Below are 25,746 nucleotides of genomic sequence, written 5' to 3' on the forward strand. Positions count from 1 at the left end.
AACCAAAATTTCTTGGTCTGAATACAATAATCAGTGCAGCTCGAAGCTAGGTCTTAAGGCTTTTCATGTTACCATTGGATCTGAAAAAATGTTTGAGTTCTTACTGAAAAGTCTTGTGAGACTTAATGGAATAAAATCTAAGTCCTGTGGGTCTTCTAAAAGCTTTGAATAAGGCCTCATACCATCTTCCTGCTGTATGCATGAAACAGGTGTTCATAATCACTTGCTGTGCTCTCATTCCAGGTGCTGTTTTGGTCATTTAGATTGAAGAGAAAGCAGTACACTAGCTACAGCTTTTCCTTTGTTACTGAATTTGCTTCACAGCCTGATTCAACTTATTCTGAAATTTCTTTGTTCTGAGAAGCATCACCAGCTGCAGTCCATATAGAAGTCTACATTTGAGTGAACCAGGTGGTGTTTCCATTCCTGTTACATGCCATGTCCTAATCCTTCTTTGTTATAAAGAGGTATTTTTTCTTATATATTGCTAAGACACATTATTCTTCCTAATCTACCATACTTTGCAGAGTAACATTGGTCACTGTTTCTAGACATGGTTGCTATTCCAGAGATAATTTTCTGTACTTGGCAGCAGGTTGACTTTTTGTGGATGTCAAGCATTCAATAATGTGGAGAGACATTTTCCTATATGTTGTTCAGCATACATGTAAGGAAAACATTTCCTTTGTTACCTCTGTTTTTTAAGATTAAGTCAATTATCAATAATGTCAACAGTTTCTTTGCACTAGTAAGGCAACTAAGTTTAAGTCACAAGCATTTAAGTACTTCTATTTGGACTATTTTCCCTGCACTCTTAACTCAGGAGTCTGGTGTTATAAAAGTTTACAAAGTATTTGGACCTGACAACAGATTAGTTTCATATGCACGTTTTTTACAAAGGTGAGGTTTGAGTTACTGTGACTGAAGAAATATATTTGATAAAATCACTAGTGATTTTAAGTGGAGCTGTAGTGTAGAGAGAGCTATATAAAGAAAACTGAGGAGACATAACAGCTGAGGGTTTATTTGGTGTTGGAGCTGGTACTACAGGTGAACAGGTGCTGTCTTGTTGCATACAGAAACTTGGAACACTTTTTCAAACATACTTTGGAGATAAACTTACAACTAGTCTAACTAGTCTGATACAGTACACAAAAATAAGGCTCTCTAAAAAAAAGTATACACAAAAATTCCAAAGCAGTTATAGGAAAATATATTTGGACCAACCAACAGTGAACTATTCAAGCTATTCAGCTGGCAGAGAAGTCTTGTCAAGGGGTTTGACAGTCTTTTAACTGCAAGAAAATAGTCTTTGGTTTCACATTGTATAAGAGCTACTTACTTATTGTTCTGAGCCAAGGTTTAAACAAGGTGAGGAAGAAGCAAAGGGGGTTCTAGGCAGTGCTGCTTTGAATGTCGGATTTATGTCACTTCACTGTACAAGACTAGGTTCTCTCTAGCTCTGGCTAAGAACACAGGTGTCTGAGCATGGGGAAAATCCTAGAGTAGTTTCCTAACACCATCTTTAGGAAACTCCTTTGTTCAGATTTTATTTTTTGTGTTCTAGTTGAGATACATACATTGAAGGATTTGACCTACTTGGAAAGTGCAACATTAAGACAAACCACTAAACCTGTTAAACTGCAAACACTGAACTGCTTGAACAGGCTTAAAACTGTAGTTCCTTCTGGATTCCCCAGAGTGTATCTGCACTCTTCCTTAATTTCTCCTCCTCTTCAGGTTTTAGGATCATCTTCACTACATCAGTGATGCCGTTATTGCCCAGTACACAAGGAACACTTAGGAAGACATCTTCTTTGATTCCATGCATGCCCTGAAAAGTAGGTAAGAATAGTTAGTTAGGGTGGGCCTTGAGTATGTGTTTTACAGAGTATTCTAATCAGGAAAACAGAACCAAGTTTAACAAATTAAACTAGAATGTTACCCCTGTTCTCAGTTAAGAGAGAGAAGAGTTGGCAAAAAGGGCTGCTCACCTTAACAACTGTAGAGATTGGGTGCACTCTTCTTAAATTCTTCATAATAGTTTCAGCTAGATCTGCCACAGAAAGGCCAATAGCCCATGATGTGTACCCCTTCAGTTTAATGACCTCATAGGCACTGCAGAGTAAAAATTACTCATTAAAAACAAGTAGCTTCAACTGCATGTTTGTAGGAAAGGCATTAACAGGTCTACACTATGCCCCTCACTAACATTGGAAGTTTTGAAGCTAAAACACTTCACTTATTTAAAGCTTACTAACAATGAAAAAAATCAGCTCTGCCAAATTTACACTAGTTCTTAAAACATTATTTCAAGTTGTAGTATTTCTGTACCTTGACATTTGTTTGGGGCCGCTTAATAAACCAGATATAAATAATGCAGTTTAGAGATGTTGTAGGTTATCATTAGTCCTCACGTTCAAGAAAAAAAGAAATCAGTATTTACCTGTCCACCACCTGCTTATGAACTTCCTTCCAGTGTTCCTTGTCTGCATCAGTTCCCAGCTCTGGATGAAGAGCCTTCAGGGAGACACCAGCAACATTCACTCCACTCCAGACAGGTACTGAGAATTGCACAGAGATTAATTGCCTCAGAAGATGAAGAATCTTGCAAACAAACTTAGTTTTATCTTCTTCAAGTTAACAGTTAAGACAGGAACTAATTAGATTAATCTATGGCACATTACAGATTTAGATATGGCTTTGGTCTCATAAGTCATACTATATTTAATCTAAATTGTGAGCTAAGAACATGAAAAGTGGTTTTATGCTCCTGCATGTGACATTGCAGGGTTTTAATGTACCATTATGAAAGCAAAACTCCTAAACAACATGAACCAAACAGACAGTAACACTGTATTTTGCAGCAGTTTCTCAAAAAAATTGATTCCAAATACATTGTTGGATGTCAGGAAGCAGACAGTGCTGCTCTGCTGTTGCTAGAGAAAGTGCAGGTTAAATGAGGAGAACAGTGCTCTCTCCTGTCCTCATCTAGACTCAACTCTGCAATTCTATTCCTAAATATAGTTCAAGTAATCAAGTGATGCCAGTAAAGACAACTGATTTGACTACCGGTAGGTCTACTGCAGATCTTTGGAAGTCCCTTGCAGAGAACTGTACCCTCTTGCTTCCTCAGTTTGCTTTTTGGAGAGTTATGGGAACAACTTAGCATATAAATTTTTAGCCTCCTTAGGTTACAGTAATGACCTTTTCCAAGCAGCATAACTTGGGTCAAATATAGATCATCTAGGGTTACTCTGTGCTGCAAGAGACTTAAAGCAGGACTTGCATTCTTAAGCTGCTGCAGTACAAAAGCTTTCTGAGCAACGTTTTGCTGTAGCCTTCACAAATGATGTTTCTTGCAAAGTATAGGAAGAAAAAATGATGTAATAGCCAGATTTCACCCTTACCACTGGAATCTCCATGCTCTCCAACAATCCACCCATGGCAGCTCAGAGGATGGATGCCCAGTCTTTCTCCCATGAGGTGGCGGAAACGAGCAGAATCCAGGTTGCAGCCACTACCAATAACACGGTGTTTAGGAAAGCCACTGATCTTCCAGGCCACATAGGTCAAAATATCCACTGTAAGTAGAACAGGGAGGGTAAGTGCCAGTCATCAAGTTTGATAATTAAGGTGGTATCTTCTGTTCATCTGTAAGGGTTTTTATCTGCACACTAGTTAGATGGAGAATGAAGTCATGCCCATCACCAGGCCCTGCAGCAGGCTAATATAATGACTGTTTATAAAAAGACAAAATTAAGAGGCTGTTTATGCTATGCATCCAATTACCAGTGCCCCCTACTGTGTCCTCTGCTAAAGATCACTTGCAACCAAAGACCCAAATTGGAGGGAACCTGATTTATTTCTCAGAGAACCAGCTTGCTGAGTGTGGAGAGGACAATGACACTTCTTGCTATGTGCTTATTTGGCATAAGTGCTTTCCAAAAGCCTGTGCTTGGTCATGTTAATATATGACCACCTTACTGAAGAAAAGGTTATACTCTAAGCCAAATCCTCTTGCCAAGGCAAAACAAGACAAACCTGGGTTTGAGACAATAAGAAGCTTGCAGTCAGGACTGTACTTCACAACATTGGGAATGATGAATTTGAAGATATTCACATTGCGCTGCACCAAGTTAAGGCGGCTTTCTCCTTCCTGCTGACGGGCACCAGCAGTGACAATGACCAGCTTGGAGTGGGCGGTCACACTGTAATCTGCAGACAAAAGGCTGTATCAAATGACGTGTACACGTGGTTCAGGACAGGAGTTCAATTGCTTTTAGCATTGATACCTAAAATTCTCAAGCTTGAGGTTGCTAAAACTTTACTTATAATCATTACTATAGACTTTGCTTCTACAGAAAGTGGAAACCTTTTTTTAAAAAACTGGCCTGTTGCCACAGGCAGCAACCTTAAAGGCAAGTCAGTATCTTAACGTGCAGAACTTAGGCAATGGTATTCCATACTTCTCAGCCATAGGTAGATACAGGGTAGCTGTCAGGATACCCTCCAATGCAAGTTTTGTGTAGAAGAGGAGGAATGTTCTGCTCTCATGACCCATCACCTGTAGACACTGAAGCTGAGTGTTTACTGGGATATAAGATGGCTGCTACTTGCCCCAGTCAAGCCATCACTAAACTGCAAGCTGTCAGACACTTAAAGCTGACAGGTAAGCAGTAATGCATTCAGAGGCTAACTGCCTGTGAAACAATTCTCAGAGGTACACAAGTACTTCAATGCATCTTTCTATACTGAAGGTACTAGTTGGATGGCCCTTGTGAAGCAATGTCAGCTGAGTACTACTTCTGTAGGAACAGAAATAAAATCAGCTCCCCTCCTTATGAGTAGGACCGCAGGCTCTGTGCTAGACTTGGATGACCAGTTTGAGATCTGATGTGCTTATCTCCATTTATAAATAAGTACATTGGAGCCAACTACTTGCCTTTCCCAGAAGTAATCTTTGGTGTTCTAAGGAAGAGGCTGCCATGCTGGAGATCTAGCATCTCTCCTCTCAGCTTGTCCTCCACAACATCAACAAGGGCAAGTTCATCAGCCAAGTCCTGTGTGAGACCAGGATTAAAGAGTAAGTTTATTTCTGAACAAAGAACTCAATGTGGAAACTGAAGTTACAGTTCTTTTAAAAGCAGTAATCCATTTCAGCAATTCTGTTCACATCTCTCACTTCACTTGGTACAAGACAGGTATTTAAGTTAGTCTCCTGGGATATCCACTTTGAATTAGTTATATACTTTTCATATCCACATTCTGCATGGAATAATTGCACAATTTAGCAGGACAATGACAAAAGAATAACTCAGTAGTTGTTCACAGACAACCTATTTTAGAGTTAAACAATCCTGGTGTTATCACAGTATTTTCCATGACTTCTGCATTGCAGAGTGCCTAGGACCACTTTTTGCAGTTCCCACTGCAAAGAATTATTCCATCGCCCCATCTTCTTTGCTTCAGACTAAGAAGCAAGCCATTTTGTCTGTCTGTATGCTTGGAGTGTTAAAGGGCTCCTACCTAAAAGGGCACCCGGAATTTCAGAGCTGCATTTACCATTGACTAAGTCAGAGCATGTTGTGTCAGATACTAAGGAAAACTTGGTTAAGAACAACAGGCTATTGACAGGAAATTGCTGAAGTTAGCTTCTTCATTTCAGGCCCTAAAATCAAGAAATGTACAACCAAAAGTTCATCATGTGCTAGCTCAATTAGTCTAATAAGGCAGATTACTTTTTGTCCCTCTTATTAGGTCTCAAATAGTGCAAACTATGCTGCTTGATCCCCAGCTTGACACTTACCCTCATCAGGATGCTAATGGCACAAGCCATTCCAACTGCACCCACTCCAACCACGCTGATCTTATTGTGGGCATGGCCATGCTCGTCCTTGTGGACATTGTGGATGAGCTGATCCTTGAGAGACATGGTGCACTGCAGAAAGGAAAACAACAGATTATCTCTCCAGTCCTTGGGGCTTTCACTGACACCGGGATATTTATATCGTGCAGACAGACTTTATTAACAGATGCTAAGAAAAATCAATATAAAATCATAAAATAATTAAAAACCGAATTAATCATGACAATCCACTGTTTAAGCTTACTATAGAGTTGAGCAGTATAGATTATATAGCTGGATAACTTTCTATCAGTATTAGTAGATGGATTTAAATTATCATCCGAGTTACATTTCACCAAAGGAAGCCATTTTAGTACTTCCAAGTACAGCACGGCCTGTCAGTCTCCATTCTGCTGCCTTGAAAAACTGGTACTCTATGCCTCTGGCCTTTCCAGAGCTGCCGTTGTACAACAATTTGGCAAAGCCTTCTTAAAAAGATGATCCTCAGAGTGTGCTTTATGGATTTGTTTCCAACGGAAACCGTACGATTCTGCATTGAAATACCTAGTTCCTTGTGTTCCTGAAACATGATATTCTGAGTGGTGTTACCAACCCTCCCAGCCTCATTTTTTTTTTTTAACCTACCAGCTGCACAGCAGCCTGGTTATATGGGCTCTAACTAACCTGTGCCAGCCACAGGTGTGCTGAAACACCCTGACAATGAAGGAGTAGTGTGCTTTCACCCCAAGATCCTTTGCTTTCCCAGGCAGTGCTGTGCTGGCATCTGCCCAGCTTCTGCTTCACCCGAAGAGCCCAAGGCAGGGGCAGCCTCGCAGATGGATGCAAGCACAGACACAGCTCGATTCTCAAGCTAGCGCTGAACAGGCACCACCTCGTGCAGCACAGGGAAGGCCACGCAGGGAGGCAGAGCTGGCAGGGCAGGTAAGGGCTAAGTGGGGTTGGGGTGGGAGGGACAGGAAGCCAGCAGTGTGCGCATTTAGGAAAGGCTGACTAAGGGCTACAAGCAAAGACCGCCGTAAGATGTCTCCTGAAGCGTGGGCCAGCATGGCGCGCAGTCTGCACGTGCCCAGCACTCCCGCGGCACTTGAAGCAGCACAACATGGTGAGGAGTCCACACTCAAGCATTTCAGAGTTAATTACTGAAGTGTTTTCTGCCTGCTATTTCATGGAAATCATCAGGTTAGGGGCCAAGCAGCAGCTGAGGGTACATTTCAGCTCCTTGCAGAGCAGCTTCGTGCTAATACCGTAGTTCAGCCGGAGCCCGGAGCCATGCCTGACCCCAGGCCCCTTCCCCCCGGCGGAGGCGATGCTCGGGGCGGGCGCTGCAGCAATCACGCCGCTTGCACAAGGCCCGCGGGCAGGGCAGGGCAGGGCGCGGTGCCTCGCCCATGCGGCGCTGGGCTGAGGGCCAGGGCGTGCCGGCAGCCCCCACCGGGGTGCGGGGGGGCTCGGCCGAGCGACTGGCACCGAGCGAACCCCCTGCCCCCCCCCCCCACCCCCCCCACGTTCACATCCCGGGCAGCCCCTGCCTCCCGCAGCCTTTCCTCTGGGAGTTCGGCACCCCGCTGTGCCTCCCTGCTTCCCTCCCTCCCAGGGAGCTGAGCCGCAGCCCCCCGCAGCGGCCGGGACCTCCCCACCCCTCCCTCAGCCTTGCTCGCGCCGGGCACGTACCCCTGATCTCCTCAGCCCAGCGCGGCGGCGATCGTGGCGGGGCGGGCCCCAAAGCGGGGCCTTAAGTAGGGGCCGGGCGGCTGACGTGAGGCGGGCGGGCCGCGGCGGTGGGGACGTGCCCGCAGACACGTCGGGGCGAGGGGGGGGGGGGGGGGAGGTGGTGGCAATGGGCGGCCTGCAACGGGCCGCCTGCAACGGGCCCCGGCACCCTTCGGCTCCTAACGGCCGCCCCGGCGCCCGCTGAGGGAGCCAGAGGGGGACGGGGAGTGTCTGCGTGCACGGCACGGCAAAACCCTGCTGCCGGCACCCGGGGCTTCGGGGAGTTGGTGTTAGTCCTCCCTCAGATTGATTCCCGCCTCCTGCTGAAGCCCTTGGGGTTTATGGCCCCCTAATTGCACCGCCGTGCTCCCGGATGGAGCCTCTCGGCCGGCGGCTGGAAACCCGCTTTTAATTTCCACCTCTGTCTATTGCTGTTTGTTTTATTTGGCCCAGACATCCTCCTTTGCTGTTTACTTCCCCTTTCCCCATATTTGTCTATCAAATTCCCACTATTTTTTTTTCAAGTTACATAAGCTAAACCCTGGCAGTCTTGCATGATACAGGCTGTGCTCTGATCACTGGGCCGTCCTTTCTGCAGGCCTCTTCCAGTTTTAATTGTTTTCTCTTGAGAGAGGATGCTGCAGTGGAGTATTTTAACCAGTGTTCTTAGTGGTGCCTCTATTGTGAACATTAATGTTTTCCTGTCGTTACTGGAAATACCACAAGTGGACATGCACTTGTGTTTTTCAGTCACACCACAGTCAGCTCCCCGTCACCCAGTGGCTCCTTAGTACAGCCAGCTCCTTCCCCTCTTTACTCATTTTTTCGTAACAGAGAACAACATTTCTTACTCACAGAGAACAAAACCTATGTTTTATTATTCTCTGGATGTCTGAACTTTGGATTTTATACTACAGTACAGGGTTGTCCCACAAAACTTTTTCCATAAACCCATGTTACCTTTTAACCCTTTGTTAGTTGAATTTTTTGTTTGGAGTAAAAATTCCCTTCAGAAGTTTTCCTGGAGGACTGCACAGACATCAAACGCACAGTTCCGGACCGCTTCCAGCATGGCTCCCTACTTAAATGTTCGCTGTTCTCCAGGCCTGTGGTAACGCCTCCGAGTCAGTTAGCTTACTGAAAATCCTCACACCTGGATTTGTGGTTAACTGTGCTTCAGGATTCTGGGATCAAGACTGTCTGGTTCCTCCGGTTGGAGCACAGCAGGCTCTGTTCTGCTCTCCACGTGTCTGCCTTCATTTATTGTGTTGTAGCCATTTCTCCCTTCCACTCCTTCTCTTAGACATCCTCTCTTTAACCCATGGTCTAACACGTTCATCCGCAATGAAAATCAGGGAAGCAGTCATTTAGGTTTGTAGGAGTAACTAGGTTACCTTTATTGTCCTGTTCTTCTATTAATGATATTAGTTATACTTTTTTTTTCTTCTTTTTTTTTTTTTTTCCTAATTTTCTTGTGGCTGTGCTACCTTTCAGATATTTGTCTTAGCTGCCTTTGGGGTTCTAACTCTGGCTGATTTTTTGCAATACCTATTTGTGGCTTCTAGGATGTACTTGAATTCCTTTAGGAGGTGATTATCTTGCTGTGTTAGAAGGCCTTCCTTTCTAATTCATCCCTTTGTCTTCCTCTACCTATACCAGCTTTTCCAGTTCTGCTTTGTCTGGGATATCCTTTCTCTTCTGAAGTCATTTTACTAGTTGTTAGTTGATTTACGACTGAGAAGAATGTATGTTACCATGGAGGTCCTGATCTCTCCACCACTTCATCCCATTCCTAGCACATGCAAGCCTAAAACAAAGGACCTCAATTGTGCTAGACTGGTGCAGATTATGTAGACATGGGTGCATTTTATGTGTGAGGCTTGTACCAAGCTCTGCTTTACAAGTGAAGTAATTCAAGTTCAAGGCATGCTAATACCTTCGCACTGACCATCCCAGTGGCAATTCCTTTCTGCCATGGTGATCTGATGGGAATGGTAGCCCAAAGCCTCATTGTTTCTTTAAGAGTCCGTTGACAAAACAAAAGAAACACGTAGCACAGGTAAGAGAATAACTAAAAATGTTTGAAACATTGCATAAGGAGAGATTTGCATGAAATTGAAGTCAGAAAAATACAGTTTGGGTTCAGTACTGAACCACCACGGGTTTTCATTATAAAAAAAAATAGCCCTTCTACCAATGGAGGTTAGATATAATGACCTGTCGGTTGCAAAAAAACAGATGTGCTTTGTTCCTTGCCGCTGAGTGATGCTTGTGAGATGTGTGGCATGGGCGGAGAGAGACAGTAATAGCTGTGGTATGGAAGGGAAAGTGCTGGTAGGTGCTGAGTAGGCCTAATGCTGCAGGAATGCAGAATGAAAGGAAACCGTATAACGTAGTTCTGTCATTCTGTATTATGCTGGCTTTGCTGAGCATCTTGTTCCATCTACAGTCTCAAGAACAGATTAGGAAGTTTAATTCTGCACCCCAGGAATCTATCCCTACAGGGGCTTTGTATGAATGGGCCTAAACTTCTTGTTCAGGTTTGGGGTTCTGGACAACAGCATCTACATTGAGTGCTAACCTTCGTCTACTTGGATAGAAACTGAGCATTTGACAGGAACAAAGATCAGTAAATGTTTTCTCTCTATTAAAAAAAAATGTTTCCGAAGATGTTGAATATAAGAGGCTTCTAAGACGAGGCCAGTTGGGTAGACTAATGGGCGTTTAAAAATATATAACTAGTGTAGAGCAAGTGGTATTTTACTACTGTCATGGTGAGACCAGCGATTCTAGGAGGAGAATGTTAGTATTGTAAGATTGCTTTTATTCTGTGGCTCAGGCATATAAAATTGAACATGGTTTTCAGGGTATAAGTTCCAGTAAATTTTTCACTTGCTTGTGTCCGTGCTACTTGTTACTGAGAACAGAACCAAGACCAAATCTCCATTATTGATAACATAAGGTAACTTATAGCATCAGGTTCTCCTCAGCTGTCTGGTACCTGTTCAGGTACTAGAGGTTCTGCCTTCAGTAGAGTAGACAAAAGCAAGCAAAATAGGATGTTTCAAAACCATCCTGGTCCCAGCAAGTCCAGAAGCCTCGTTTCATTAGAAATGAGTGACAGCTTTTAATATGTCGGTGTTAATTCATCTGGGTTGCAAACAAGAAGGCTGTGAATGCCAAATTTTTCCTTTTATGTGTCCTGTGTGATCTTAGTAGCAGCAGTAGATGCTCAGGAGGAGAGCAGTCATCTGTCATGATTGACATTGATTTTCTACCTCAGACGGCTTCTAACAGAGAAAGCTCCTAACAACACAAACAGAATGGGGTGAGCAAATGAAGGGCACTGTTCTTGCACATGGAAGATGGAGGCCAGGTTTGTTTTGATTTAAGTGACTGACTTTGATTGTAGGGATGGGGCCAGCTTTCCTCACTTGTACACATAAGGAGTTTTACTCTTCCTGTCAGTTTTCTGCTGTTGCCCTCCATCGCAGTAGCAGGAGGTGGTGTAGATACAGGGATGGCAATACTTGAAATGTGACAGGGTTTCTCCAGTGAAGCTTGGCCCTTCCTTAGCCTGCTTGTCCTCTTTTCCATGTTAGCTTTCACAGATTAAACATGAAAAGTAAAGCAACAGAAGTTGCTGAATGTGGAAACGTTTCTATTTTCTCTCTAGGAGTAACAGGCAGAGCCTTTCCACTGACCTTAGGTGGCATTTGATCAGGCTTTGGATGATAGCAGAAGGAAAAGATTCACATTAATCAATGTGTTTAAACTATGAGATACCGATCAAACCTTTATCACAAAGTCCAGAGACAGTTATACAAGGTGAGTTCAATGTGTGTCTCTCGTTTTTTTTCAGTTAAACACTTACAAAGTGTTAGTACATTTCTCTCCATAGTGCTAATATACAAGAGGTTTTACATGGTGTTGTTTCATTTCTACACTTCTTGCCATTTGCTCAGGTCCTTGTTCCTGAAAAAGTCCAATCTGATGGTGCTGCTGGGGTGGATGAGGACACCAAACCACGACCTGCACATATTTGCGGTATGAGCAAAAGCCCAGCTAGGAGGTTGGCAGTAACCCAGTACCACTGCTGGTGCTGACCAGCCCTGTAAAGGTCAGTGAAATCTCTCTGCTCCACCTGAGATTTGAGGTCTAACTTGCTCCTAAAAATCATCAGTGTTATTCCCAGCATGATGAGTCCTGCTTTTGCTCTGACACCATCAATGACTTTTCTTTCATAAGACGTCAGTGTGTGCAGGAAAGACCTGGCACTGGACACAGCTGTGTCATGTACTAGTCTTGTCTCTCCCTTTGATTTATTCTGAGGCCTGAACAATTCCTTCCAATTTTATGGCTTCATTTCTCTATTGTAAAATGGGTAGGGTCCTTACCTACCAACCTGGTGGTAGTACTGTAGGAATTAGTTTATTATGAAACACAGCATCATAAAGCAAAATGGAAATGATGGAGGTTCTTTCCCTAAGTCAGAGAAGGCTGGGCTACAAAACTGAGTAGCTTGAGATCAGAAGATTGTCATACTCTGCTATATCTTCAACATCAGAAAAGCTCCCAGAGCCGGAATTCTTGCAATTTTTAGATACTTCTCTGGGTAGGATACAGGAAGTTGGTTCACACTCTATAAAATCCGTATTTTGTATTCTTCAAACTTCAGCTGTATAGCCACATCAAACCGTTTGAACTGATCGAATAAAACTAAAAGCTAAAAGATTAATTTCACCATACGTTGCACTAACAGGTATTGCTGCACATACGGCATTACGCGTTACATGTTGGGTGGTACAAGGATGTAGAGCTTTTGCTGCTTCTCTCTTTTTCTTTGCACCGTCATTGTGGCGAGTGGGCGGGGTGGGGTGGTGGCTGGGGGAAGCACTAGCTGATGCAATTCTCATTTCCGGGTATTTTTTACTTGGGTATTTCTACAGCCTATTTATCCATGTTCACCAGGGTAATATATACATGGAGACCTGTGTAAATAATTGTCAGTTTCTGAAGAATCCTTACTTCCCAAGCATCCTTCTGTTAGATGTAGCTAGAGGTGGCTGGACTAAGCAGAACAGGACTAAGCAGAACATGTGACTGTCTTGCTCTCCAAAGGATTGGATTTACTCATGGAAGCATGAGTCACTGTGCAGGATTCTCCAAGCCAAACCCATTCCTTTTACATAACTGAATATTTACTCATTTACTTAGGAACTGCAGAAAACAGGATGCTCAGATAAATCGCATGGGCAGAGATAGATAAAAAGGCAGCCTAGTGGACAGGAACCACTATTTAGTCTTTGCCCAGCAAAGTCACAAAGGTATCTCAGCCAGTTCAGCACCTGCCTCCTACTGACTGTCCAAAGGAGTGTTATCACTACTGCATCCCCACTGATGCTGTCCGCCTTCTAAACTGGCAGTAGCAGCAGAACTCTTACTCTTATTTAAGTTGTTCTTGAGTGCCTGGCAGGTTGCAGTAAGTGGAGACTTTCTATAAATTACAGTAGGGAGCCAGCGGGATATGAGAGGAGGGCTGCAGACCGCTGCCACTGCTGCTTGCCAATTCAAGAGGGTGGGGAGGTTCAGCAGCAAAAGGTCAGAGGCATGTCTCTATACTCCATCTGGAGCAGAGACCTCCTTGGCCTTATTTTAATATTCATATTCATTCTGCAGCTGTCAGTTTTGATTTTCCCAGGATCCTTTCTCAGCACACCACATGCCAACAAGCTGGTTAGCTCAGTGTAAGGAGCAACAGAGTCCTGCAAAGGCAGGTTTTTTACTGATTCAGGCCGTTTGGGACAGTACGTTTAATGACACAATGTCGTCTCCCCCACAGTGAAAAGCATAAGTCATTTGTAAATCCTCCTGTAAGAGGGGACAGCAAAGAAGAGGGTATCAGACCCATCAAGGGACATGGAAACAGATGTGAAGGTTGTGTGGCTTAGCGTGTTCCAAGGAATAAAAGGAAGATGCATTACTCAGGACAGCAGAGTAAGTAATTGATCCATCCTGTCTCATCCAAGTGTTCTCTTTCTCAAAAATACTTTTCCAGCATTTCAGACCTTTCATATCTGATTGACCCTCAGTGTATTCAAAGTGATAGCAGATTATGTATTCTCTCCCATGCCAAAATGGCTGTGGCCAAGCTCTCATTTCTACGAAGGTCAAGGAAGTCCTAGAGAATGAAAATTGTTCTATGTTTTCGTGAAGAACACACTTGAGCATAGAAGATACCTGTCCTCAAAGCTTTCACTGAAAACATCAGTGCTATAAAGCACAACTTTTGCACCTCTTGTTCTTTCCTGGAGCTTGTAAAATATGGCTTAGTTCCTGTAATTCTTTGTGGGTCCCAGGGAATAAAACCCAGTTCTGTACCTGGAGTGGTGAGGCCAGAGATCAAGACATAATCACATTCTGGTTTTGCACATTCTCTAGTGTATATGGGAAATGTGTGTGCCTACAAATGACTGTATGTAATAAATCATAGAATCATAGAATACCCTGAGTTGGAAGGGACCCACAAGGATCATCGAGTCCAACTCCTGGCACCACATGGGTCAACCCAAAAATTCAGACTATGTGACTAATGATTATCCATTCCCTGGGGAAGGCTGTGGGAGAAAGAATGTGAAGCTTAACTTGCAGTTCAGTAAACTTATCAATAGCATGGAGACAGGCAACCAGTTGTTTTCCTTTCAGTCCCCACATTTGGGCCACACCTGAGGCTCTTTAAAAGAGCTGCAACTGGCCTGGCTCAGTGCTGAGCTGGTAACAGCCCTGAGGGGTGTCTTCAGCTTGTGATACAGCGCTGAGCTCCTCTGCTGCCCTCAGAGGGGAGGAATAACTTCACTGTCTCTGCACGAGGTACTCTTTTACAACTTTGCTTCTGTGGTGGTGGTAGCTCTGTGGGTGAATGCAAAGCCCGGGGGGGGGCAGAATGTGAGAGGCAGGTACTGTCCTGAGAGGTTATTACGCAGGGTTCTTAAATACCATCTATATCATCTGTACTACCAGGAGAACATGCTGCTGGAATGGAAATAGAGCAGCCCCCAGGCAAAGCTGATGCCTTGTCTTTTGGGAAGTTCTGCTCCCTGGGCTTTTAACTTTGCTTTAATTTATTTTATAGGCAGAAAGTTGCTAAAAAAAAAAAAAAAAGAAAGAAGCACTTTTTTTTTTAAAATGACCAAGTTCTCCCAGCTCATGCTACCTGTTAGGGATTTATGTCATCATCTGGGTATGCAGTAGCTTTGTTTTAGTTGGCTGCCATGGGTGTTCAGGGGCCTGCACTTTTCCCAGGGGTGCAGGGTTGTAGCTGGAGACATCATCCTATCCACAACAAAGGTAGACATGTGCGTTGAGGTTAGATATAAGTTCAAGGCAGGAAGAAGAGGGTGATTTCTAATGATTTTTTTAAAAGCTATTTTCTTCCTTTTTTTTTTTTAATCCCCATGTTTCCTAGTTGAAACATGATACACTGCACCATGACTCAGTGCTGAAGGTCTAAAAAGAGGCAGTGTTTCTGAAGGAAAATAAGACTAGAGAGACATGCAGCCTGCATGGCTAACCAGCAGTAATCTCGAGCAGTAATCTGCTTCATTATGCAGCCATAGAGAAATTATTAATGTACTAGGAGCAGGTGCCAGACTGAACATCTCTGTCGGCAGCACAGCTTCACAGTGCAGGCGTTGTACAGACACACAGTAGCTCTCCTCAGCGAAGAGCTCACAAATCGTAGAGTCAGAGTAAAGCAAGGAAGTGAAAGTGGAACCACAGAAAGGCAAACTGATTACCAAATATGATGCTTGTGCTGGGGCGCTGTGTTTTTCCAAGAAATGTCACACGGACACAGACCCATACTTCTATCAATTCAGTTTTCTTATTTACATTCAAATTTTAAATAGAAAATGAAATCTTGTTGCTTGCCTGCAGACTGCCAATGAATCATTTTCACAGTGCTATGCTAAGCCTGCAGTTGCTGGTTTGTGGTTCCTTTATTCCTGTGTTTAGATGAAGCTTCACCAATATTTAGCAAACTCTTGCAGGGCACAGCCTTGTTTTTCAAACTATGGTGAATCTTGCTTAAAGAGGAGGATGTTACAAAAGGGAACAAGAGCTTGACTTTGAGCTGCTGTAGAGGCAGCCTTGATTCTTGCAGAATCTTTTGTTTCTTGACCCTGAATGTAAGAGGAACAGTATGCCTGTGTCCTGGGTGGCAAATGCAAGGTACACCATTTCTTACTGGCACACCAGCCTCATGTTGATTTTTCTCACAACTGTCCAGATTCAGCTGTATTCCTAGACCCTGTGCAGTTATGGCCTTAAGAGGCAGTGTCTGAGCGCAGTTTCCCTTTTTAAAAGGTACCAGTGTGACAAAAAAAGTGAGATGCTAGGAGATAATGTAGTTTATTCTGTGCATGTGTGCACTAGAGCCATATTTCTTGATGCTGGGTCCCCTGATCACTGCTGGTACGTTTTTCCACCTCTTTTTTTCTAATTGTACATCATTCCTGTTTTGTACATCCTATGGTCTGTGTATGATTCACTGCATGTTTGTGGGAGGTCTTTGAGATTTAATGCTGGGATGTCGGGAGGGAAAAGATACCAGCATGTTTCATCTTTTGCTCACTGTGAGGATGAACAATTTTTGGAGTGGTGACAGGGATATGCAGTCCCCTTGGTACACGTCACTTCCTCACCACGTGGCAAGCCTTTGGACTGGCCCCTGTGGCAGTGGGGCTCACCCAATTCTTCGCTCTCATTCTCTGGACTGAAGCATTTGTGGACAGGGCAGTGCCAGATGGGTAGCGAAAAGTCAGCATTAGAGTTTGTGAGACACAGACAGAGCTGAGCCCAGGCCTCTGACCTCTGGGATGTGGTGCAGTGTATTCACGTATGCAGACAGGAGTGAGCTCTGCTGCTTTCTTGTGGAATATCACTGTCTGCGTGTTTGGCTGCCACCAGCCCAGGGTTCTGTCATTTTTAATGTTACCAATTGTTTGTGCCCCCAGTGCATGTTGAACATACAGTATAATCTACATGTTTTAACAAATGACTAATGATCTGTCTCATGGCCCCTTTTAAAATATGCTCCTCTGCAAATAGAACATCTGGGCACTTGGAGTCAATAGAGTGTTATGTTAGAGACACAAAATCCTTTTTTTTTTTTTTTTTTTTTAAACAAGGAGCAAAAGCAACCAAAAACCCTTGTGAACGTTTTGTGTCTTGCATGAACTGATGGCAGTTAATTCAGTGCATGACCTCTGTAAGAGCTCTTAGGCATATAAGAGTAGCCAAAAATAGCTCTGTGGAAGGTCGGAGAAGACATCCCTTCTGCATATGGGAAAGCTTTGCATTTCTGACCTCAATCATCTGTCTATATGATAAGCAAGCAGGAAAGGCTGTGAGTAGGAAAATGGTCTTGGTAGGCATTCAGAGCCTGTGTGACGTGTACTTTATTCATGTGAACATGCGTGAACTGCTGTCTGCCTTGGAGATTTTTCCACATGTGAAGCAGAGAAAGCCTGTCTTAACTTCCAACCCACGCTTCAAGGTGAGCCTAGCCAAATAAAAGCTGGATTCAAACTGTCAATAGATGAACAGCAGCAAGAGGGACCCTTATGTTTTAAAATGGAGCCTTAGGCTCACATCCAAGTGATTTTAAGCTTCTGACTGACCCTGAAGTAGGGAAGAAATTTCAGCTTGTCAGACCGAATGTTCTCTTTCTTTTGATGTCTACATGCTGAGACAGAGTTTACGAGAAGCTTTTGTAGCAAATTCCAAAGTCACTGCAGAGCACTTTAATTATTGAACAGGCAAGAGCTAATGCAGGAGGGAAGGGCTCTGTATGTCTGTGGGTATTAATCTCCCTTCCTCCCGCTTCCTTTCCCAAATCCTCTTGGTTAATCAGGTTATGTTTGCCCTATTTCTCTCTGGGAGCGAGTAGAATGCAGCACCGACAGAAATGGAGGAAAGGAAGGAAGAGAAGGGCACGCTGAAAGCAAGAGTGGGTTGAGGATGCTCCAGAAAGGAAAGCTTCCCTTTGGCAGTGTTCCCAAGATTGCAGCAGGATGCCTGCTGGCTGTGGGATGTCGCTGTGACCTGTCACTCTTTGCTGACACACTTGATCTTGCCTCCCAGGCCATGTGCCGAAGGACACTGAAGGGGGCTTGCCTGTTAGCGCTCAGTCTGCAGGCGTTGGTGTTCTCTGCAGCCAGCAGCCCCCTCCCCAGACACTCTCAGCAGCCAGTTCCAGCTGAGAGCCTGTGTGAGGGAGTGACTTATGTCAGGCAGAGCGTGTTCCCCCAGGGACGTTCACCTGAAATGCAGTGGTTAATGTGGGGGTGGAGAGGCACACACAGACAAAAACTGTGTGCCCAACGCCTCTGCACAGTGATAGAGCCTTTAATTCTTGCTACACTCATCCTCTTGAATGCATGGCTGCAAGCCACATAAAAATAGCACAGATGGACCTGCCAGAGTAAAACGCAGCGATGAGAAACAGGGAGCCAGCATGCACACAGCCAGCATCCGTTGCCTGCTGTGCTTTTGTGTCCGGTTGTGCTGGGGAGTCCAAGCTTCCTCTAATAAGATAGAATTTATCTCTGAGTGCTGAGTTCTGGAGGGCTCCTGGAACAGGCACGTGCCTTGGAAATGCTCTCATCTCCACTTGTAATGGACAACACCGGACTGGGAGATTGAGGGCCAAAGCTCTTCTGTAACCAGTGTTTAGATCCAAAACTTGCAGCTGAAACCCTTCCTGAAATGTGTTTTTGAGGTCTGGGTCTGGGGAGGGTTAACCAAATCTGTGATGACTTATGGGAGATCGAGGTGCAGTGACTCTGGGAGGCTGACAGACACTTTAGAAGGATGTAGACCTGCAGGTCTGCATCTGCAGTCTGTGTTTTGAGGTTGAATTTATCAAAAAGCTCAAAATAAAACTTTTCTAGACCACACTGTGAAGCTTCAGGGAGTTTATGCATAACCCTACTTCTCTAATGCTCGGGTTCTGGCTCAGGATCAATTGCTGTCAGCCTGTGCTTGTGTTTCAGTTCTGGCAGGAAGTGCCAAGCCACACAAGCGCTGCTTAATGCAGTCCTGGGTGCTGCTTTCTTTGCTCACATCTCATGGCGCATTGTTCTGCTGCAACATGGGTATTAATTAGAAGAGATCTTTAGCACACCTTTTTGCTAACAGCGTGGATCAGGACCATTTTTGTAGCTCAAAGCCAGGTGAATGCTAAAACATCCTTCCGAAAACATAAATGCTGGCAAACACAGACCTGAACTAGTAAATCCTGGAGCCATGACGTGATTTTACATGTTTCCCAGCGCACAGCAGAGCTAACTGGATGGCCACGAACTCCTCTTCCCACAAGAATGAAGACAGACAGGAAATGAACCACCAGAAACTGTTCCTTGGCAGGGGAGGGCTGGGGAAAGAGCAAGGTGAAGCAAGCCCTGTGCTGCTGTAGAAGCAGGCCTTGTAGGTGCCTACAAGCCGCGTGGGGATCTCAGGGCCGTGTTCCCACTGTGTGGTGCTCGCTGACCAGCATGTCTTGTGGTGTACGTCCAGGACCTGCCAATGCCCAAATGTAGTGCGCTGCCACAGCCCGGTTGCTTGTCTGCTGGTGCTGTGTCTTACACAGGCTTTTGCTTGGGTCTCCTCTGTGCAGTCCCTCTGTGCAATAACAGGGAGCAGGAAGGCTGATCTGATCTGCAGAGCTGCTCTTCAGTCGAACTGCAGGAGGGGATGGTCACCGCATCCCTGTGCGTGAGGAAGCGAAGGAGAGAACTGAGCTGAGCTGTGCGAGGGAGGGCTTTGGTTCAAGTCCGCACCAGGTAGGAGCCTGCCTTGCCAGCCTGCGCGTGGGAGCGCTGCCGGGAGCAGATGGCTGCCAGCCCCGCTGCTGCAGGGTTAGCTGGCTCGTGGGGAGCTGCCAGGCCTGTGTAGGGAGGAGGGTGTCCTGCCCTTCGGAGGAGGGCAGGGAGCGATGTGGCAGCCTGGAGGCTCCCCCAAACACAGCGGAGTCTGACCTGGATCACACTGCTACTCAGCCTTCAGAGATGTACCTTGTTTTTCTTATGTGGATTGCCCAAAAGAGCAGAACTCCTAAATGGCTTGCAGGTTAACGGGAGACTTTTTCTACATCTCTCTGGTACTGCAGGGTAAAGTGCTGTCAGTCACACAAGTACACACATAACTCATCTTCTCCCCAGCCTCCAGACTAGACTTGGGCTCCCAGAATTACATGACTGGCTTAAAAACCTGAATTTACCATCTGGTGTACTCCTAATTGTCTTTCTATCTTCCAAAGCCTTAATTCTAAGCCAGGAGCTATTTTATTTATTTTTTTAATGAGAACTATTTTGGTTTGTAACCAAGTTCCAGGACTCCAGAAGGTGGAGCTTTAAGGAAAGCCTTGGGGTGGGTTTTAGCTCCAACAGCACTGAAAGGAAGCTGAGGGGCAAAAACCTTAGTGGAGAAGGTGGGCCAGCAGGCACTGAAAAGGTAACTCTGTTTGACTTGAGCCGTAGCAGGTGGGAATGGCTGCGTGTTCCAAGGAACTGCATGTTACAAATGCACGGCTCATGGCATGCACAGCAATCAAATCACGAGGTAATGACTAGACCAGTGGGAGAGGCAAGCAGGCAGTATAGGTTGTTAAATCATTAAAAAAATAAAACCACATGAAAAATCAACACTGCATTTTCAAGTTCAGAACTTGGCTCCCATGACCCGCTTTTATATGAGGAAGAAATAGGAAGCTGAAGGGTGAAGAGTCTTGAAAATATCTGCCTCAGTTTTAATTGCTAATAATGATTTTGACAGGGGCAGTGGCTATACTGCCTCCAAACAGCGAAACACTTGACTGTTTAAGACATTGGGCATCTAATGCATTGGAAGTCTGACTGTGCAGATAGTACTGCTACAAAACGCCCATTAAAGTTAGGGCACTGAAAGAAAATCCTTAGAAATGCTGATATGACAGCATGAATGAAAGAATGAATTTGGCACATGGTGTGTTGCCAGGGATCCATGGGGCTGGAGCTCATTGACTATCAGTCGGATAATCCTGATTTAAAATCTTTCATTCTTTCCCATATTGTTGTGCTGAACATATGACATGGACTTTGAAGAAAGAAGAATAAAATGTTAAGATTTTAAAATGTAGCTTTTATAGCATATTAATGGCTATTCTCTTATCTAATTTGAGGTATCCTATAGAGTTAAGCTTCTTGGAGCTTGGATGCTTCTTGGAGCTTGGATGCTTCTTGACTGGCTAGCCAGTGTTTCCCCTAACCGTAGTCTTTTAAAGCTGTTGCATGGTGTTTCCTTGAAGCGTTTTGTCCCCAGATAAGCTTTCTGTGTTCGGAAACCTCAAGCAGAGCAGTAAGCTGTTTGTTTCATATGGAATCTTGAATGGGAATGGGGGTGTGTGATAAAGCTGGTAGGTGCCTAATATTGGCTGATCCATTAAATAGCTTGGTGCATTTCTAGTACCTAGGATGCAAGCAACTTGCTTTTGATAAAGCAGCTTTGAGAAATTCTTTGTGTCACATAGAGACAAATTGCTTTTCATCTGATTTCTTTGTTCTTGAAGATATAGGACCTTCTAGTTTTGGTGGAACAAGCATTATCGCTGCTATCTCCATTGATAAAGAAATGTGAAAAAGAAAATTTCCATCGAGTGTGGATGGTCCTGCCCAGAGCACCTGAAAATGCTTGTAATCCTTGCCCTGGAACTGGACTAAAGATGTCATTAAAGGCCTGCTAGATAAACAGTTGCGCAAGGCCTTTAATAGGGAAATTAGTTTGAACTTTGTGCTGACGCCATTTCCTGCTATTATTACATGCAAATAAATAAAGTGGGGGGAAAAACAACATGCCCAAACGTAAGATCAGCCATTGGACTCTGTACTGCTTGATGGAGTGGCCACAAACATGCAAAAAAGTATTTCAAAGTTAAGGATTTGTCTTCTGGGAGATGCTTAAAAAGGTTATCCTCCATGCACCCCTTTCTCTAGGGCTCCTTCTGTAGTCAACCAAGAAAAGCTGTTGCATGCAACTTCAGCTCCTTTGGAAGAGCCAGACTTGGTCTCTCTTCTCCTTAGGCAGATTTTCAACTGCTGTGGTTTTGGAGATTCCCCTGTGCACGCGTGCATCCTTGCAATGCAAGTGGAAGATAAGCTGCTTCTTCCTGAGACTTGACACATCTCTTGCAATTAACCTGAGGACCTTCAGGGGTTCACAGACATAAAACCATGACTTCAGAGGAGTCATTTTCCATGAGGCTGAGGAGGAGCCCGGTTTTGATGAGCTGAAGTTGGCCTTTGTTGATATCCCTCCTGTTTTTTCATCTTATCCACTCTGTCTGCTATAAGTATGGTGCTGGAAGTCAGCAATGAGTTTTTTTTGTTGTTTTTTTTTAAAAAAAAAACCTTCTGTCAGTGACCTAGATCCAGTGAAGTTTTCCATTATTTAGATCATATCTTGCAGATAATGCAGAAAGCTTGTGTTTGGGAGAAGGCTCTCAATTTTAGGTTGAATTAGATAATCGTCTCTTTAAAAAGTAGATTTTTTTTTTTTTTAGGTAAAGACCGTTGAAGGGCTCCCTTTGACCACTGATGCTGCTCTTTTGATTGCATGAATTTGCTTAACGGTTGACGGTAAACTTTAGAAGTGACACATTTAAAATGTTGACCCAGATTTTTGTTTTGTTTTTCCTCATGCTGTTCCCTGGCAGGTGCAGACTCCAAAAGAGCTGAGCAGGCTGGGTGTGCAGCCTGCGAGGTCTGGGCCCTGTGCTGCCCAGTTAGACCTCGGCTCTTGCCAAGTGAGGTCAGTAGGAGGGATGACCCTGGGGTTGAATTTATAAAGAACCAGTAAGTGTTTTAATCATGCTGAGTCCTGAGGGAGTTGGATGCCCCAAAACTTGCTAACAAGGCTGTACCAGACAGGTGGGGGGCTGCACACAGGCCTGTGGCTGCAACTCGCACACCTTATGCACGGTCTTTGGAAGGAAGAGAGCTGCCGTCACATTAATGAGCTGAAAATGAGAGTATTTGCCCAGTTTATTCATGCAAAAGAGTGAGTTAGCACAGCTACGCTGATGCCTCCTGGTGCTGCTGCAGGAACAAATCCCATCAGGAGCTTGCCCCGTCGCTGCTGGGAGGCCAAAGCAGAAGTGGGACTGAGCAGGGAAGCCTGGGGGCTTGGCCTTTGTGCTGAGCTGATCTTTTAAAGAAATGAGGCGCTGCCTGCTCTGGCAGTAGTGCCTGGCACTGGGAGGGCCGCAGGGCTGGGACCAGCTGTGTGCGCGTTAGCAAGCTCTGGGCAGGAAACAGGGGCAGCTACTGAGCAAATGGTGCTAAGGAACTGGCATCCGCTCTGCGTGAGTGCTGGAAACTTTGCTTCTGCCTAACTCTAGTCTGCACCTGTGGACCAGCACTCACTAGTGGCTGGAGTTCACCTCTGGTTTAGTTTCAGACTGGGGATATCTGTTTACGTGCGTTCAGACTGTCATCTGAACCAAAACGTGGTAACCAAGAACACCTGGGAGATGTGCTTTAAGGGTGTTCCTGGTGGGAGTCCGATGCTAATGTAGATTCATCCAGGACCCAGGAGCTCACAGCTGTGCTGTGTAACAGCAATGTGTGCTTTAGAGGTGTCTAATTATAGCACCAGAGTCTGATTTCAAACAGATCAATACTTACTATTTAAAAGGGAGGTATGTCTGGGGGAGAGCAACAATGAAATACTGTGCCTTCAGCTTAGGCAGTAACACGAGTGCTACAGAAGCAGAGCTGCCTTTCTAGGCCGGGCATTGCTGTGGTGGTGTTTCTTGCCCGCCCTGATTGCTGAGCAGTTGCAGGAGGTGGAACATGTATGCCTAATGGGAAGAGACAGCTTCCCATTCTCAGCCAGGGCTGGAGGGGAAGAGACCTTCCTGCAGGGACAGAGCACAGAATGTCAACGTTTGAATGCTGAGTTTGAGGTCGTGGCAGTGCTATCTCCTGTGGAGTTAAACAGGAGTCTGACTAGGACAGAAACAAAACCGAGATTTTCTGTGGTAGAAAAAGCATCATGCGTCCCTGCTTAGGGACGTGAAGCATGATGCTCCTCCTGTCCTGTGGGCTGCAGCTTAAGCACAAGTGAATCAAGTTCTTAGGAAATCAGCCACTGTAGTGTAATGAGCAGCTTAACAATCCAGCACTTCTTCTAGTGAAAAATTTCCTGGTCGCAGTCAGGTTTACTGCTGTTGAGATTGTTACATCTGATGCGTGTGTGGGCAAAGGTTTTGTAGAGCAACAGGACAAGTTGGAGCCCTTCTGTCTCTTAGCAGGGACCTGGTTCTGGCTGCCTGCTGCCAGCTGCAGCCTGCGTCTTGAGCAGAGCGCCAAGCCTCCCTTGCCAGAGCTAAATCAAAACCAGGATAAGGCTGCAAAAGGGGCTGGTAATGCTGCAGTGTCTCGCTGCCCACATGCGCTGTAGATCCCCCAGAAGTAGGGGCCACATACACCAGTGCCTGTGCTGCAGAGCTCCCACTGCACCCCGCGGTGCCTGGTGAGACAGGGCAGGCAGGGGACATCTGTCAAGGTCAGCATCACTCCCCCCTTCCTGCTTGCGTGCCTGCCTCCCTAGGGTTGCACTGAATGTAGGCCAGTGCTTCATAAGCCTCTGTCATTCTTTGCATGGGTACAGCAAACAGCTGCAGGGCAGAGAGAGGGCCTTATTTTGCACTCGGATGGTGTGCTGCGGTAGTTTGCTGGGAAGTAGCTGTGCTCAGTGAGAGGGTTGTCTCTGGCTGCTCTTCAAGCACAGTCAAACACAGATACTGAGGCTAAGGAGACCGAACTGTGTCTCTGGGTCTCCTTTCCTTCCATCCCAGGCAGCAGAGAAGCTAGCTGCCTCTGCTGCACCTTCTCCCATGCTTTGCACGTTGAGACAAAGAGCCCAAGATACAGAGCCTGGCACTGGCAGTGCTTTGTCCCAGCTCCCAGTGCGTACTGTGCAGGGCCACAAGGGAAAGTGGCCTTGGGAACCAGGCTGCCCACGATTAGCAGAGGCAGGCAAGTCCTGGGCTGTCTTTGCCTTGGGATCATCTTCCTTTGTAGAGCTAAATGGAGATTGTCCACCTTGTGTGATGTTAGGTGTAGGAATCCTTCCTAATACGTTTGAATGACATGCAATGCTTGGGGGGGGGGGGCAGCATGCTGAAGAGGAGGGTTGTGTCTGAAGGGATTTCCTGGTGAAAATGGGTCTCAAATCCTTGGATAGAGATCCCTATTACTTTAGCTGAGTAGGGCCTTATTTAAGGATTGGATCTCAGGTCTGACAGCTGGTTCTTGTTCTATCACTAGGGTTTAGGTATAAAGTGGCAATCACCTAAGAATGGTTAGTATAAAATCTAGCAGTCACTCCTGTGTTCCTCTTTGGACTGCTGTATGTGTTTGCTTTTGTTAAGCTAAGTTGAGGAGCTGTGCCCTAGGGAGTGGCAAGCCAGGAAGAAAGGCTGTTCCATTTCTGCATCACCCAGGATCACCTGTCTGAGGTCCCCAAAGAAGCGCTCCCCTGTCCGCTGTGAAACAGCACTAGACAGCTTGAGAGATTGAGAATTTGGCACAGGGCAAGTGGCATTTTAGTAAACGGGCTTTAACCAGAGGGTTGGAAAGGAGAATGTCTGATCTCTGTGTTTTCCGTAGCTCCCAGTGTGCTTTAAATCAAAGCAAATTCTAAATTCTGTCAGGACTCCTGCGTATGGAGTCTGAGCTCTTTCTTTCCTGCCCCTTTTTTGAGGGACTACCGTCTTTCCCCATTACTATGCCCTTGCTGTCCACATCTGTGCTGTGCAGAGCAGCGCCGTGCTCACTGCTGTGCTCAGCCACTCAGCCTGCGTGACCTACAGATAGAAGAGGTGCTAGCAACACAGGAAAGGCTTGCGAGTCCAAGCGAGCTCATTCCCTATTGGCGCTCTCTGTCAGGCACCCATCAGTGTAGTAACTAAAGTGCAGGGCAGAAGGAAGCGTCCAGCACGGGGTGACATCGTGTCACCGTACGGAGTGTGCTGGGGGCACCCCGGTGCCCATGCCACGCTGCTCTAAAGCGTTCTTTATAGTGGGGTGCTTTGTGTGGCCTGTGTGCAAAACAGGATGCTTGGTACT

General features: G+C 45.4%; 1 protein-coding gene and 1 long non-coding RNA gene across 3 annotated transcripts in view; one reads left to right on the forward strand and one right to left on the reverse strand.

Annotated features, from left to right (window-relative positions):
• Positions 1-1,002: 1,002 nt before the first annotated feature.
• Positions 1,003-7,676, reverse strand: LOC118167411 (L-lactate dehydrogenase A chain). Its single transcript, XM_035326750.1, has 8 exons — positions 7,541-7,676; positions 5,810-5,941; positions 4,946-5,063; positions 4,045-4,218; positions 3,411-3,584; positions 2,447-2,564; positions 1,995-2,118; positions 1,003-1,834 (listed from the first exon to the last, which is right to left on the reverse strand). Exons 2-8 carry the CDS (start codon positions 5,933-5,935, stop codon positions 1,670-1,672), a joined length of 999 nt encoding a protein of 332 aa, XP_035182641.1. The 5' UTR covers positions 5,936-5,941; positions 7,541-7,676; the 3' UTR covers positions 1,003-1,669.
• A 3,583-nt stretch (positions 7,677-11,259) lies between these two features.
• Positions 11,260-25,746, forward strand: part of LOC118167412 — a 37,796-nt gene continuing 23,309 nt past the window's right edge. The window contains exons 1-3 of one of the 2 annotated variants that reach the window (XR_004751121.1): positions 11,260-11,407; positions 11,545-11,699; positions 13,422-13,575. This is a non-coding gene — a long non-coding RNA (uncharacterized LOC118167412). Of the gene's footprint in view, positions 11,408-11,544; positions 11,700-13,421; positions 13,576-25,746 lie in introns of those variants that run through there. The other variant, XR_004751122.1, reaches the window with a different exon arrangement.

Source organism: Oxyura jamaicensis, chromosome 5, assembly GCF_011077185.1.
Source record: "Oxyura jamaicensis isolate SHBP4307 breed ruddy duck chromosome 5, BPBGC_Ojam_1.0, whole genome shotgun sequence".
Lineage (NCBI taxonomy): Eukaryota > Metazoa > Chordata > Aves > Anseriformes > Anatidae > Oxyura > Oxyura jamaicensis.